General features: G+C 44.7%; 1 protein-coding gene across 6 annotated transcripts in view; it reads left to right on the top strand.

Moving 5' to 3' along the window:
• EML6 (EMAP like 6) overlaps positions 1-13,487 on the top strand; it is a 201,057-nt gene that overhangs the window by 44,832 nt on the left and 142,738 nt on the right. For all 6 annotated transcript variants that reach the window (XM_083175222.1, XM_083175218.1, XM_083175217.1 and 3 more), the window contains exons 2-6: positions 4,157-4,316; positions 6,729-6,827; positions 9,341-9,409; positions 10,902-11,087; positions 12,227-12,362. In XM_083175222.1, coding sequence (XP_083031348.1) covers positions 4,157-4,316; positions 6,729-6,827; positions 9,341-9,409; positions 10,902-11,087; positions 12,227-12,362 — 650 coding nt within the window. The remainder of the gene's footprint in view (positions 1-4,156; positions 4,317-6,728; positions 6,828-9,340; positions 9,410-10,901; positions 11,088-12,226; positions 12,363-13,487) is intronic.

Genomic DNA, 13,487 nt, shown 5'->3' with positions numbered 1-13,487 from the left:
TCCCATGTTCAGCTTACACACACACGGACACACACACACGGACACACACACATAACTATGCTGCACAGCTCCCACGTTCAGCTTACACACACACGGACACACACACACACGGACACACACACATAACTATGCTGCACAGCTCCCACGTTCAGCTTACACACACAGACACACGGGGGGACACACACACATAACTATGCTGCACAGCTCCCACGTTCAGCTTACACACACACGGACACACACACACACGGACACACACACATAACTATGCTGCACAGCTCCCACGTTCAGCTTACACACACAGACACACGGGGGGACACACACACATAACTATGCTGCACAGCTCCCATGGTTTGGTTCAATAACCCCCCCCTCCACCACCACCTTGTTGTCCAGACATTCAAGTCAATTTTGGATATGTAGCCTCCGTACGTTCTGCACGTTCAGAAGGGTCCCGGTGATGTCACTGAACAATATCGGTAACAGTGTGTGCCGGCCGCCATCTAGGGTGTACGGGGCATTAGACAGCTTTATTTTTACCCTACACTATAGATTTCAGTTTGAAGACACCCCACCCAAATCCAGGGGTTAAAGTGAGGGGGAACAGAGTTCCACCTCTACCACAGCCCTGAACAGTAATCCAGCCTGTCCCAGCGGCTTCTTCTGCTGGCACGGTGTATGTGATTTCATGTCATCATTGCTGCAGTGAAGAAGAGCCACTAATACCCCATTCACACCAGCCTAAATTCCCAGGTTTAGTCCGGGAACAACCCGGTACTAGCGCTGGTGTGAAAGGTTCCCGGGACAAAATCCTGGGCAAATTTCAACCCGGCTAGGTACCAGGGTTGTTCCCGGGTTCAACCCGGGGACCTGGCTGGTGTGAAAGGTACAGGTTATACTTACCCGGGTTGCCGTGTCCTCGGTGTGCTGTCTGGACGGGAATCCACGCAGGCGGCGGGCGCAAATGACGGGACAGCCGGTGGATGATGATGACGCAGTTCTCCGGCGGCAGTGAGGACGCCGGAGAGCTGCGTCATTTTCATCCGCAGCCTGTCCCGTCATTTGCGCCGCCGCCTGTGTGGATCCCTGGCCTGCATGGAGGACCAGCAACCGGGGTGAGTATTCTCCCCACCTCCGCCGCCATCCCGCTGCCTGCCCGCCGACTTCCCGCCTCCTCCCCACCTCCTGCCGGCCTCCTTCCCGCCCCCTTCTCACACCAGAAAATGCAGGGACTTTCTGGTGTGAATGGGTCCAAACCCGGGAATGTCCCTGCTTGTCCGGGGAACTGAATTCCCGGGTTTGTCCCTGCATTTCTGGTGTGAATGGGGTATAAGAGGAGCAGACTCTGTGCTTGCTGAAGACATGGTGACCAGGGGCCGGAGGGACACAGAGAGGTGGGGAAGCTGCTGGAGGGACACAGGGCATGGAGCTGCTGGAGGAACTTGGACAGTGAGCTGCTGCTGAGGGACAGAGACAGATGTGTATAAGCAGCAAAACTGTGGACATTATGTGTATAAGGGGCACTACTGTGTTATTTAATATGAATCAAGGGCACTACATGTTTTTTAATGTGTATATGATTGTGCTACTGTGTGTTGTCATTTTAATTGGAGTTACTATTGTGTGACCACACCCCTTCCTTATGGGACCATTGTCCCTTTATGGGAGGTAGGGCACAAATTCCCTGGCACTGGTCCAGGATCTGCCTAAAAGGGAGGTGGGGGGAGGGGGTATCGGTGTTAGGGAAAAGGAGTTCCACCACCTCTCCGAGACCACTTTAAGCCCTGCTCAAATCTATTACCCACATAAATAAGGCCTCATCTGATTCTGAGTTTAGCAAAAATGAGCAAGTAACTGCAATAGGAACAAACCATGGTGAAATACAAGGGGTCTCTCAGGCTGGAGCCTGAGAGATCAATTCAGTTGGCAGAAACGTTCTCATAGCCCCCTGTGCTGGCTCCCAAATGTCACATTTTGACCAGCACTTTGGACGGGTTGAGCCGTTTTACACGGCTGGACCTGGCAGTGCTGGGCATAATCAGTGCATTAACAAACCAATTGAATTGCGCCCTCCAATCTCCTGTCAGTTTAGACCGGAGGTAAGTCACGTCTGAGAGGGCATAAACAATTGAATTCTACCCATTATATTTGCATGTAGGGTAAATATAGGCCGCTTTTGCATGTGGCCCACGTAGACAGCTTAAATTGACCCTTCAATGATACATTTCGGTTTGGACACGACCTCTCCTAAAGCTGGTGCACACCTGATAGATATGTATAGAGATACGGCTAATATGTGAGTCCTTGTCACGCAGCCTGCAGGCGTTGGAATTGCCCGACTAGCTGTGATGTCGGTCCCTGCAGCAAGTGTACGACAGCACGATGCCCACATACAGTATCCGCAGATATATTGGCATCGGGTGTGCTGCAGGGCAGATGCTATATGTCATATCACTGGTACACAGCTGCCAACTCACCCACAATATATCTGAACTTTCCTGCTGCTACATCATCCAGTGTTTATCCAGCATAAATCTGTCTGCACTGGTTACATCTGCCCCACCTGCAGCACAACATGGTTTTATCCCAGTGTACAGTTGCTGTATTCCCAGAATCAGCCCCATAGACGTCAATCAGTCAGTTTGTATCTATGAATATTAATAACCTCTGAGCGGAAGCCAATGTCAGTCACTTTCCACTTTGCTGTAATAGAATTCTCTGCTACAGCACTGATGATAAAATAAACATGAGATGGTAATTTTCTCCAAATATACATTCATCACAATGCACTATATATGCAGCAACCACAAGAGCTAATGCACGATCCCGCAAGCTTAGGGGCAGGACTGGACGCACACGTATATAGTAACTGCTGGACAGCGGAATGTACTCAGGGCTTATTCTCAAAGACGTGGGCAGGTTTCAAGTTTAATGTCATTTATATCACGCCCTTTAGTTCCAGTGCTCTACTCGGCAACAATGGCGATAACTCACAGAATATTGTCGGACACCGGCACAGTTTATTTTCTCTGCATTTTTCCAGCTATTCCGGAAAAAACCTTTCAGAGATAAATAAGCTGCTGTCCCTGGAGTCCGCGTAGGCAGTGCTCTGTGCATGCTACATCCTGGTGCAGTGTGTGTGTGTGTGTGGGTATATGTATACATATAGCCCTTCTCAGAACATGACTGGTGCTGCTCACTGTCCCATAGAGCAGTGGTTCCCAACCCTGGTCCTCAAGTAGCCCCAACAGTGCACGTTTTCCAGGTCACCCAGCAGGTGCACTCATTATTCAGGCACATTTGAAAAGATCACAGGTGGAGCTAATTATCTCATCTGTGATCTTGTGTGGAGACCTGGAAAACGTGCACTGTTGGGGGTACTTGAGGACCAGGGTTGGGAACCACTGCCATAGAGCATACCCTCCAACATGACCCATTGCATTCGGTACACAATGCTCTGTTCCTGGACTTCCCTGGTAATGTATGATTGCCATCACCTGAGTTGAAACACCCTTCTTGTCAATTACCTAGTTCCACACAGGTGATGGTAATCCTACATTACCAGGGAAGTCCAGGAGCAGAGCACTGTGTACCGAGTGCAATGGGTGATGTTGGAGGGTATGATAGAGTAGTACGTATGGAGGGGAGCAGTGGGCGCCATTATGAATTCAATGCTGAGAAGTGGTGTGAGGCAGTAACACTTACCATTACACCATCAATGCCAAATGTCATTTTGTGAAAAACGTACAAAGTTTTCTAATGAGCCCTTTTTATATTAAGATTTTACAGTATATTGATTATTTTATCAGTAGCAACTTGCCCCAACCCCGTAACAACTTACCCCCATAGGGAGCAGATTGTTACCATTATTTTTGTTCCGAAAAACATGTTTGTTTATTATGTTTTTTATTATCTGTAATATTGTAACAACTAGCCCCGCCTTCCCCTATATGAGGAGGAGGAGTCTAATGGGGAGACAGCGTAGCATTCTGACCTTTTATATGACAACATATGGTTAATAGTTTTTGGGTACAAGGACATATTCTGCTTTTGCTGTGTGGAAGGATTGTTCCTACTTGTGTGATATCTACCTGTACAAATTGCTGCAATTACATTATATATATTTTTGTATTAATCATTGCTGTTTTTGTCCTTGCAGCCTTGCGTTACATCCAGATAGAACGCTCGTCGCCACAGGACAGGTGGGAAAAGAGCCTTACATCTGCATATGGGACTCCTACACAATGCAGACAGTGTCCATCCTGAAGGACGTACACACGCATGGCGTCGCAGGATTGGCGTTTGATTCAGACGGACAGGTTTGTGTTGTCTCTTAAATCTGTCATTGGACATTTAGGGTGACATTTAATGAGATGCGAAAATGTGATTTTTCACGTTTTTCTTGCCAAAAACTGCCGAAATTGCACTTTTTCCCGAATTCGCATATTTAATGAGATGTGAAAAACTGCAAAAAACGGCGATTTTGCCGCAAAATCGCACATTCAGAAAGTGCGATTTTTAGACTTTTAGATTTAATGAGATGCAAAAACGGGAAAATGTTACTAAAATTCGCCACACATGCAGACAGGCGAATTTGCATGATCCTGTCTTAAAAAATGTGTAAAAGTTAATTAAAAAAAAAAAATGGCGTGAGGTCCCCCTGAGCATAACCAACCCCGGGCTCATTGAGCCGGACCTGGTTTCAAAATATGGGGGACTCCCAGATTTTTTGTACCCCGTATTTTTGGAACCAGGTCCGGCTCAATGAGCCCGGTGCTGGTTGTGCTCAGGAGGGGGGACCTCACGCCATTTTTTTTCTTTTTTTTTTTTTATACAAATTCGCACATTTTCATGACTAAAAATTGCACCATATCGCACTTTTTTACCCGGAATACGCACCTCATTAAATATGAAAATTCACGGCAAAAAATGCGATTTAAAAGTGCGATAATGGAGGAATTTAAAAATGACAAAAAATCGCATCCTATTAAATGTCACCCATAGGCTGAAATGTAATAGAGAGAATCAGAAAGTGAGAGATTTGGTAAGAAATCTACAGGGGTTTTGTTTTTTTTAAAGCGGCAATCATTTACACTGCAAAATCAAACTGGTTTAGCAGTGTAAATGATTGCCGCTTTAAAAAACAAAACCTGGTGATTTCTTATCAAATCTCTCACTTTCTGATTCTCTCATCCTATTACATTTCACCTATAGGGCCAGATGTGAAAAAGTGGAGAGTGATAAACAACCAGCCAATCAGATCCTAACTGCCATATCACAGACTGGGTTTAAAAAATGACGGGTAGGATCTGATTGGCTGGTTGTTTATGACTCTCCAAGTTAACTTTTTTTAAACTTTTTGGAGAGTTTTATTTTCTGACACGCCTGCGTTTTTGTTAGCACTCCCACCAATCAGTCAATTCCCACACCCAGATGCCTACTACCTGTCAATCACTGTGCGAACAGCCATCGATCCCAAAAAAGTTTCAGGAGGTCATCGCTGGCAGGTGTCGTGCGCGCACATTGCAGCCTATATGCATTTGCAGTTCATGGATAATTTGCAGCAGTGCGATGAGGCCTGATTCAGGCCCCCAGTCTGCACATGTGGGGCTCATTTTACTGTACATAACTCTGTAGAGGGAGGAAACATCTGCGTAGGGACTGTGTCCAAGAGAAGCCCCTGATTGGTTCCACTGCGTAGGGACTGTGTCCAAGAGAAACCCCTGATTGGTTCCACTGCGTAGCGACTGTGTCCAAGAGAAGCCTCCGATTGGTTCCACTGCATAGGGACTGTCTCCAAGAGAAGCCTCTGATTGGTTCCACTGTGTAGCGCCTGTGTCCAAGAGAAGCCCCTGATTGGTTCCACCAAGCTATCTGCGTACATAGGCCTAATTCTGAGTCATGTGGAAACGTGTACACAGCAGCGCGTGCATTGTCTGTGACTTAATGGAAATGCCACTAGAAACTCCTTCCCTTGTGTATATCTGTCCAACCGACTCTGCAAGGACTGACCCCCACCCCCACATATCGATTGGTGCACCCCAGTATTATTGGATCATGCACCAGCCCTGAGGCAGGTGCCGTTTCTCCATCTGACCATGGCCTCCTGACCATTTCTGCCTCTACTACTCCCAGGGTTGACTACTTTCAAAGTCTCCTCTCCGGGAGAAGCCTGTCAGCAAGATGAGACTGTCAGCAGCGTCAGCAGCACTTCGGGGGCGTGGCCTAATGTAGATTTATTTGCATATTTAGCCCCACCCCTGAAAAGCCTCAAATGGCAGTGATTTAACGCTGCAGCCAGGGAAATGTGTTGTGGTCCTCCACCTTTCCATTGGGCCAGGAGTGGGACCCGATTTCCAGGACCTTCCCGGACCAATCCGGGAGTGTAGGCAACCCAGTCTACTCCCCACCTACCAGTAACCACCCAGGTGTGCCCAATACATTCCTGCAACATTTCTGATCCCCTCTCATCAGAACAGAACAGCGCCCTCGTGACACATCCGCTGTGGGGGGTTTTCCCAGTATATAGTCGCTAATTTACATGAATATCAACATAACGCGCATATTGCGTGTGATTCAGAAACATGACCCTTATCACAGCTCTGTGGGATTAAGTGTAAGCACAGTAGGTATTTATTATTGTGTAGTGGGATTGTTGTATTTATTCCTGTAATATATAATGCATGCATGTTATCCAGGTCGCACTGATGTCCTCTGTCCTCTTTCCACAGCGTCTCGCTTCTGTGGGACTGGATGCCAAAAACACAGTTTGCATTTGGGACTGGCAGAAAGGCAAAGTTATGGCAACAGCTACTGGCCACTCCGACAGGGTAATTCAGATGCTTGTGTTGTAATGTGTGTGTGTGTGTGTGCGTGTGTGTGTGTGTGTGTGTGTGTGAGTTGCTACGGCAACCTTAATCATGCTTATATTGAGTGATCAGTTGAAGGACCGACAAGCATTGTGCACGCAGGCGTCGTTATAAGGCATTTTATTGAATTTCTATTACATGTGCTTTGTCTGTAATGTCCAGAAGAACTAACACTGTGGAATACAATGGCGGTCTTTTGGAGCGGTTAAGCACAGAAGTACGTAGCAAGCTGTGCTGCATGGAAGTTACAGTATGAGATGTTGTAGTAAATGTGCCACTAATGCTCTTTAAACAAGGACAAGTGTGCACTGTGTTGTCTGTTCTTTAAATAGCATTTTCAGCATCATTATAATGGGATGTCCGCTAACCACCAGCTATGGAATCCATCATACAGCGTGCCTGGGACTTACCAAAACAAATATTCTGTGCTGCACAATGCATGTGACAATGCATTATTGTCAGTATGAATGAGGCTTTAACAGGAAGTTACTGTACGTACAAGACACTGTATTGTGGAAAGTGATTATTTATAAGATCAGCCAATGGAGAAATCACATTTAAGGGTCTATGCAATAGTCTCCATTGGGAATAGTACTGATTGGGGGTTGCAGTCATCTCTAATAGTTGCACCAACAAAAGCTGGGTACACGTATATACAATCGTCGGGCCGTTCTTCTGTTCTGGGATGGACGGCCGTTCCATTGTATAGGTGTGTACGCTGTCCCGACTCCCTCTGTACGATCGATAAACGGCCAAAAACGGTCTTGTCCGTCCATACTCGTTCGGTCGAGGGTTCAATGCTGTTTAATATTCATCCGACCGGACGGGCCCATATCAGAACAAAAGTGCAGTGTGTACGCACGTTCGATCGATATGCTGGCCGTTCTTGCGATTATACTGCCAAAGCTGGAACACCCATGTGGGCGTTCCATAGCTGCATCATCTCTCCTACAGCATATATAGACAGGGTACGTGTCTAAATTTTAGTCAGCCAGCCGGGTGACTAAACTTCTATATAGACGGGTTATTCGTCTAAATTTTAGTCAGCAGGCAGGGTGACTAAACTTCTATATAGACGGGTTATTCGTCTAAATTTTAGTCAGCAGGCAGGGTGACTAAGCTTCTATATAGACGTATAGACGGGTTATTCGTCTAAATTTTAGTCAGCAGGCAGGGTGACTAAGCTTCTATATAGACGTATAGACGGGTTATGCGTCTAAATTTTAGTCAGCCGCATAGCTTGTCTATATAGAAGTTTAGTCACCCTGCTGGCTGACTAATTTCGCGTAACCCATCTATATAGTGGTTTGCTATAAGTATGCCCTTAACCCAGCCCATTATGATAATTTTGTTTATATACGACGTGTCAATAGCCCAAATCGAGAGAGTGTGTACGGTGGTACAATCTTTTTCTTGTGACTGTTTGGACGGGAGTAGGTCAAACGTCACAAGTAAAATTGTACAGGGGTGTACGCGCGTATCGGCTGGTGTTTGTGGACGGTCTGTCGAGTGTATGGTCGATCGAACGTTCGCAAGAAAACAGGGATTGTATAGATGTGTACCCAGCTTAACTCAGGACTGTTTACATTCACTCGCCTCTAATCAGTGCACCACCTAACTCAGGACTGATAGTAGACACTCATCTCTAATCAGTGCACCACCTAACTCAGGACTGATAGTAGGCACTCATCTCTAATAGTTGTACCAATTAACTAAGGACTGATAGAAGACACTCATCTCTAATCAGTGCACCACCTAAATCAGGACCGATAGTAGGCACTCTTCTCTAATCAGTGCACCACCTAACTCAGGACTGATAGTAGACACTCATCTCTAATAGTTGCACCAACTAACTCAGGACTGATAGTAGGCACTCAACTCTAATCAGTGCACCACCTAACTCAGGACTGATAGTAGGCACTCATCTCTAATCAGTGCACCACCTAACTCAGGACTGATAGTAGACACTCATCTGTAATCAGTGCACCACCTAACTCAGAATTGATAGCAGGCACTCAGCTCTAATCAGTGCACCACCTAACTCAGGACTGATAGTAGGCACTCAACTCTAATCAGTGCACCACCTAACTCAGGACTGATAGTAGGCACTCATCTCTAATCAGTGCACCACCTAACTCAGGACTGATAGTAGACACTCATCTGTAATCAATGCACCACCTAAATCAGGACCGATAGTAGGCACTCAGCTCTAATCAGTGCACCACCTAACTCATGACTGATAGTAGACACTCATCTCTAATCAGTGCACCACCTAACTCAGGACTGATAGCAGGCACTCATCTCTAATCAGGCAGTCAACCATTTGCACTGAAACACTTGAAGACAAAAACAAACATTCAGTCAAATTTGGGAAAATCCATTTGATTTAACCAATGTATCCAAACAACCATTTTTTTTTAAATTTCTGACTTTTAGGAACAAATGATTGACATTAACATTTCATTTCTTAACAGATATTTGATATTTCCTGGGATCCTTATCAGCCCAATAGATTGGTTAGCTGTGGTGTCAAACACATAAAGGTGAGCGATTTGCTTGTTTAAATAACTGTATAATAATTCAGAACACATGTTAAGGGGTTTATGTACTAAGATTGGAGTTCTGTTGAAGACCGGATGTTGCTATGGGCAACCAATCAGATTCTATCAGACAGTGCAGGTTTTCCAGGTCTCAAATCAAAATAATTAGTTCTACCTGTGGATATTTAAAAATGCGTCAGTAAGTAATGAATGCTTATGTTTATGAAAATATATTAATGATATAATAATAAAACAAATTGATTAATTATACTCAGCTTTGTGGCGCTCTCTTTTAGAGGAGAATTTGTGTGTGATTCTAATATCACGCATCTATTTACCTCTATACCTTTCGATTGTTTACGCAAATATCCAGTTTGCTATTGGGAGCTGCCGTAGTAATTATATAATTTAAGGTCTCCAACCCATTATTACTTTCAAATAAATTACACCTATTAGAGGTATATATTATTGGAATTTTTAGTGCGCCTGATTTTATATATATATGTTTTTTCTGCATAAAAGTAATGAATGCAGCTGCCGAGTGACCTGGAAAACGTGACCTTTGTGGGGTCCTGAGGACCAAGTTTGAGAACCACTGATTTAGAAGACGCTAAATAAATAATAAGTAGATTCTGATTGGTTGCTATGGGAAACATCCCATCTTGGTAAATAAACCGCTAATGGCGTAAGTTTGATGTTCTTTGTCATTTGAATACAGTAATGTAGTTAGCGGTAATAGTTCCTGCGGTTACATAATGCTGTAAAAGTTATCTCATGAATAATTTACAGCCGTATTAATGAACGTCCTGCATTAGTGACCAGCATTTCCAGCCCTCGGAATTATTATTCCTGGCAAATTTATAAAAATGTTTGGATTAGCATTTTAGGTTCTAAATACATGAGTGAAAGGAGGTTATTCTGGTTGATTGCAAATTCGCACGGGAGCGCAATGTTTTCATCTGCACATGCGCATTTTTGCGACCGGCCACGGTGAACAGAGTGTTCTCTGGATGCTTGCACACAACAGTGCGGGCGGAGGGCCGGGGGATGCACCCATGGGAACGCTTGGCATGCCCATGGTAATGCCCCAGTGAGGCGGGTGACCGGGGGGGGGGGGGGGGGCAGCTGATATCACCGGATATCAGCTGCCCGCCTGTCCTTGTACAGGACAGATGCAAAACTATGACACCTGAGAGTGTCTTGGTTTTGCATGTAAGCACCACATAATTCGCTGATCGGCGCCCATGGAATGATGTGGGCGTCCCCCCCATAGGCTGCGACTGGAGCTTTATGCAAAACATCCATTTGCAGCCGTGCGGGCGAATTTGCCCTGAGAATGGGGGCGGGTGGCAATATGAGCGGCAGGCGGGCTTAAAAAGACAGTCAGCTATGCAAACTTTGCATCGCTGCGTGTGGACCAGAATAAGGCCCAGAGTGTCAGTAAAACGTAGAGTACAGTCACTACGTAGAATGAACACTTGCTATGTTTTCGTAGTTCTGGACTTTGTGCGGCAATGCCCTCACAGCAAAGAGAGGAATATTCGGGAAAGCGGGAGATTTGCAGACAATCCTGTGCTTAGCGTGTACAAGAGATGACATCACTTACTCAGGGGCATTAAATGGGGACATCTATGTGTGGAAAGGCCTGACCCTAGTCCGAACCATTCAAGGAGCTCACAGCGTAAGTATACTGTATACAGTATTGAAATCATCTCATTGATAATCAGTGATAAATGCATTCAAAGTGTAAATCAGTGTTAGCAACCTAGATACGGTATTGAGCACTAGACCAGGTGCAGGCAGTCATTTAAGGTTGGAGGCCAGTTAACTATTAGTACTCAATAGTCCTGTCTAGCCTCGAAATAGGTCAGCCATATGCCCCTTTTATGACATCAGACATAGCCACATGCCCCTTTTATGCCTTAAAACCCCTTCATGTGCCCCTTTTTTTGCCATCAGACCCCTTGTACTCCATCAGACCCATTTACATGCTCTGTTTATGCCATCAGACCCCTCCATGTGCCCCTTTTTTGCCATCAGACCCCTTGTATTCCATCAGACCCATTCACATGCTCTGTTTATGCCATTAGACCCCTCCTTGTGCCACAGTAAAGGTACTGTTTTTGAGGTCTGTCTATTTTTCTTATAAACCCTGCATTAATGACACCTGCTTGGTCCATAGTACAGTATAGGGGCTATCTTATTAGCTGTGATGCAACTTCCTTTCCTCCCATTACCCACTGTTATCGGGTATTATGGTTAATCCCTGATAAGCAGCCACCAGACCCAGGATAACACTTATCCCTGATCCCATGGGTTTTCATGGGATCGCCAATACATTTTCGGGGTGATAAAAATGACCTTTAACTGGATTCTGCGATTATGATCATAAGTTATTAATTGCGTTCTAACAACTGAAAAAGCATCACGGTCAATTAGATACCGCCATTTGGAACTTAATTTTCTGTATTCCACGACAGTCTATTCAGTATTCAACTGTCAGGATTTTTGACAGCCAGTAATTGGCGCCCAAAGGATCTATATAATTGCTCTGTTTCGGGCATGATAGGCTGCCGGCGGTGGCATTTCAATTCCCCACCTTGGAGTGGTGAGCTGAAATAGTTGAAAATTGACCCGTTTATGTCGAGTTTAGCCACAAACACGACCGTTATCAGCATGATATCCACCATCAATTAAACATTGCCCCTGTGAACTCCCGGCACTTTAGAAGGTAGATTATATGGCAATAACATTGAATCCCCCCCATGTATGCAACATTGCTTATGACTCACCATACTGTACTTCCTGTTTCCTTTCAAGGCTGGAATATTTAGCATGTACGCCTGCGAAGAAGGGTTTTCTACTGGAGGAAGGGATGGATGCATTCGTCTATGGGATACTGATTTTAAAGCAATCACTAAAATCGACCTCCGAGATAGTGAGCAAGGTTATAAAGGTATATTATATTTTTATTTAAATTACGGAAATCTATTCTAATTGAAACTCGCACAAAGCAAACAGCTATAAATTACAAGCATTTCTTTAGTCACACGAGACATTGAAAGAAAACTACATTTATCGCAAGCCCATAGGATACTGGTCCCGTGGTTACAGGATTTGTAGAAAGGCCAAAGTAGCCAATGGTAGTTACCAAGCTTATCTGCCTGAATTATATATATATAGGGTTATGGTATTGGTGGCGTTCTTGGAACCCTGAGGCTGGTCACCCGCTGTCATGAGGAAGACTCGCTGTACGACACATTACATTTTTCCTCTTGTGTCACTGTTAGTAGATACTGCAGGCAGCATCTTATACCCCTTTCACACCGCACTTGTTAAACGGTATATTGCCATTTTTTTCAAAACGTTTAAGGCTGCAGTGGGAAAGCGCCAGAGTTAATTTACCGGTTAAAGATAACCGGTATTTCAAAACGTTTAAAAAGCAGAGTCCTACACGTTTCAGAGCCGTTTTTTATGCAGCGAGAATGGATCTGAAACGGTATTTAGTAAAAACAACAGATTACAGACCTGACCTGTGATTGGCTGTCCCCTGCGTTCTGCCTTGTAACGTGATCAGGGGATTAAATGGGTTGACTGATGTCAATGGTATTTAAACAGTATTTACAACAGTAATCTACTGCAATGTGAAGGCTCAGACCCGTTTTAAATACCGTTTAAAAAGACCGGTTTCTGAAACGTTTTGGCAGTGTGAAAGCGGTATTAAAGGTGCTTCAGTCCAAATACTACTACCCCAGGTGCAGTTTGATATAGGGCATGAGTACCCATGTCCTGGAAGGCAGTATGGTATATATAAGAATTATGTATCATGCACTAGTAATAAATGAGGAAGACTATGGGACAGATGTACGAAGCCTTTGAGAGGGCCCCTTTATAACTATGAGTTGTTAAATTAAAATGATTCATTATTGGATAGCCAAGCAAAATAACGTTAGTTAGAAAAAAAAATAAGTAAATATTCAAATGTGTATAACAGATTGATCATCTTAGCAAACGCATACAGACGTCTGTATTAAAGCATTCAAAATGATCACGCTTCCTTGCTATTGCTATTGGAATAGTT

Source organism: Crinia signifera, chromosome 3 (assembly GCF_055691185.1).
Source record: "Crinia signifera chromosome 3, ASM5569118v1, whole genome shotgun sequence".
Classification (NCBI taxonomy): Eukaryota; Metazoa; Chordata; class Amphibia; order Anura; family Myobatrachidae; genus Crinia; species Crinia signifera.
Note: the sequence above shows the minus strand (reverse complement) of the source record. Positions and strands in the feature narration are given on the sequence as shown.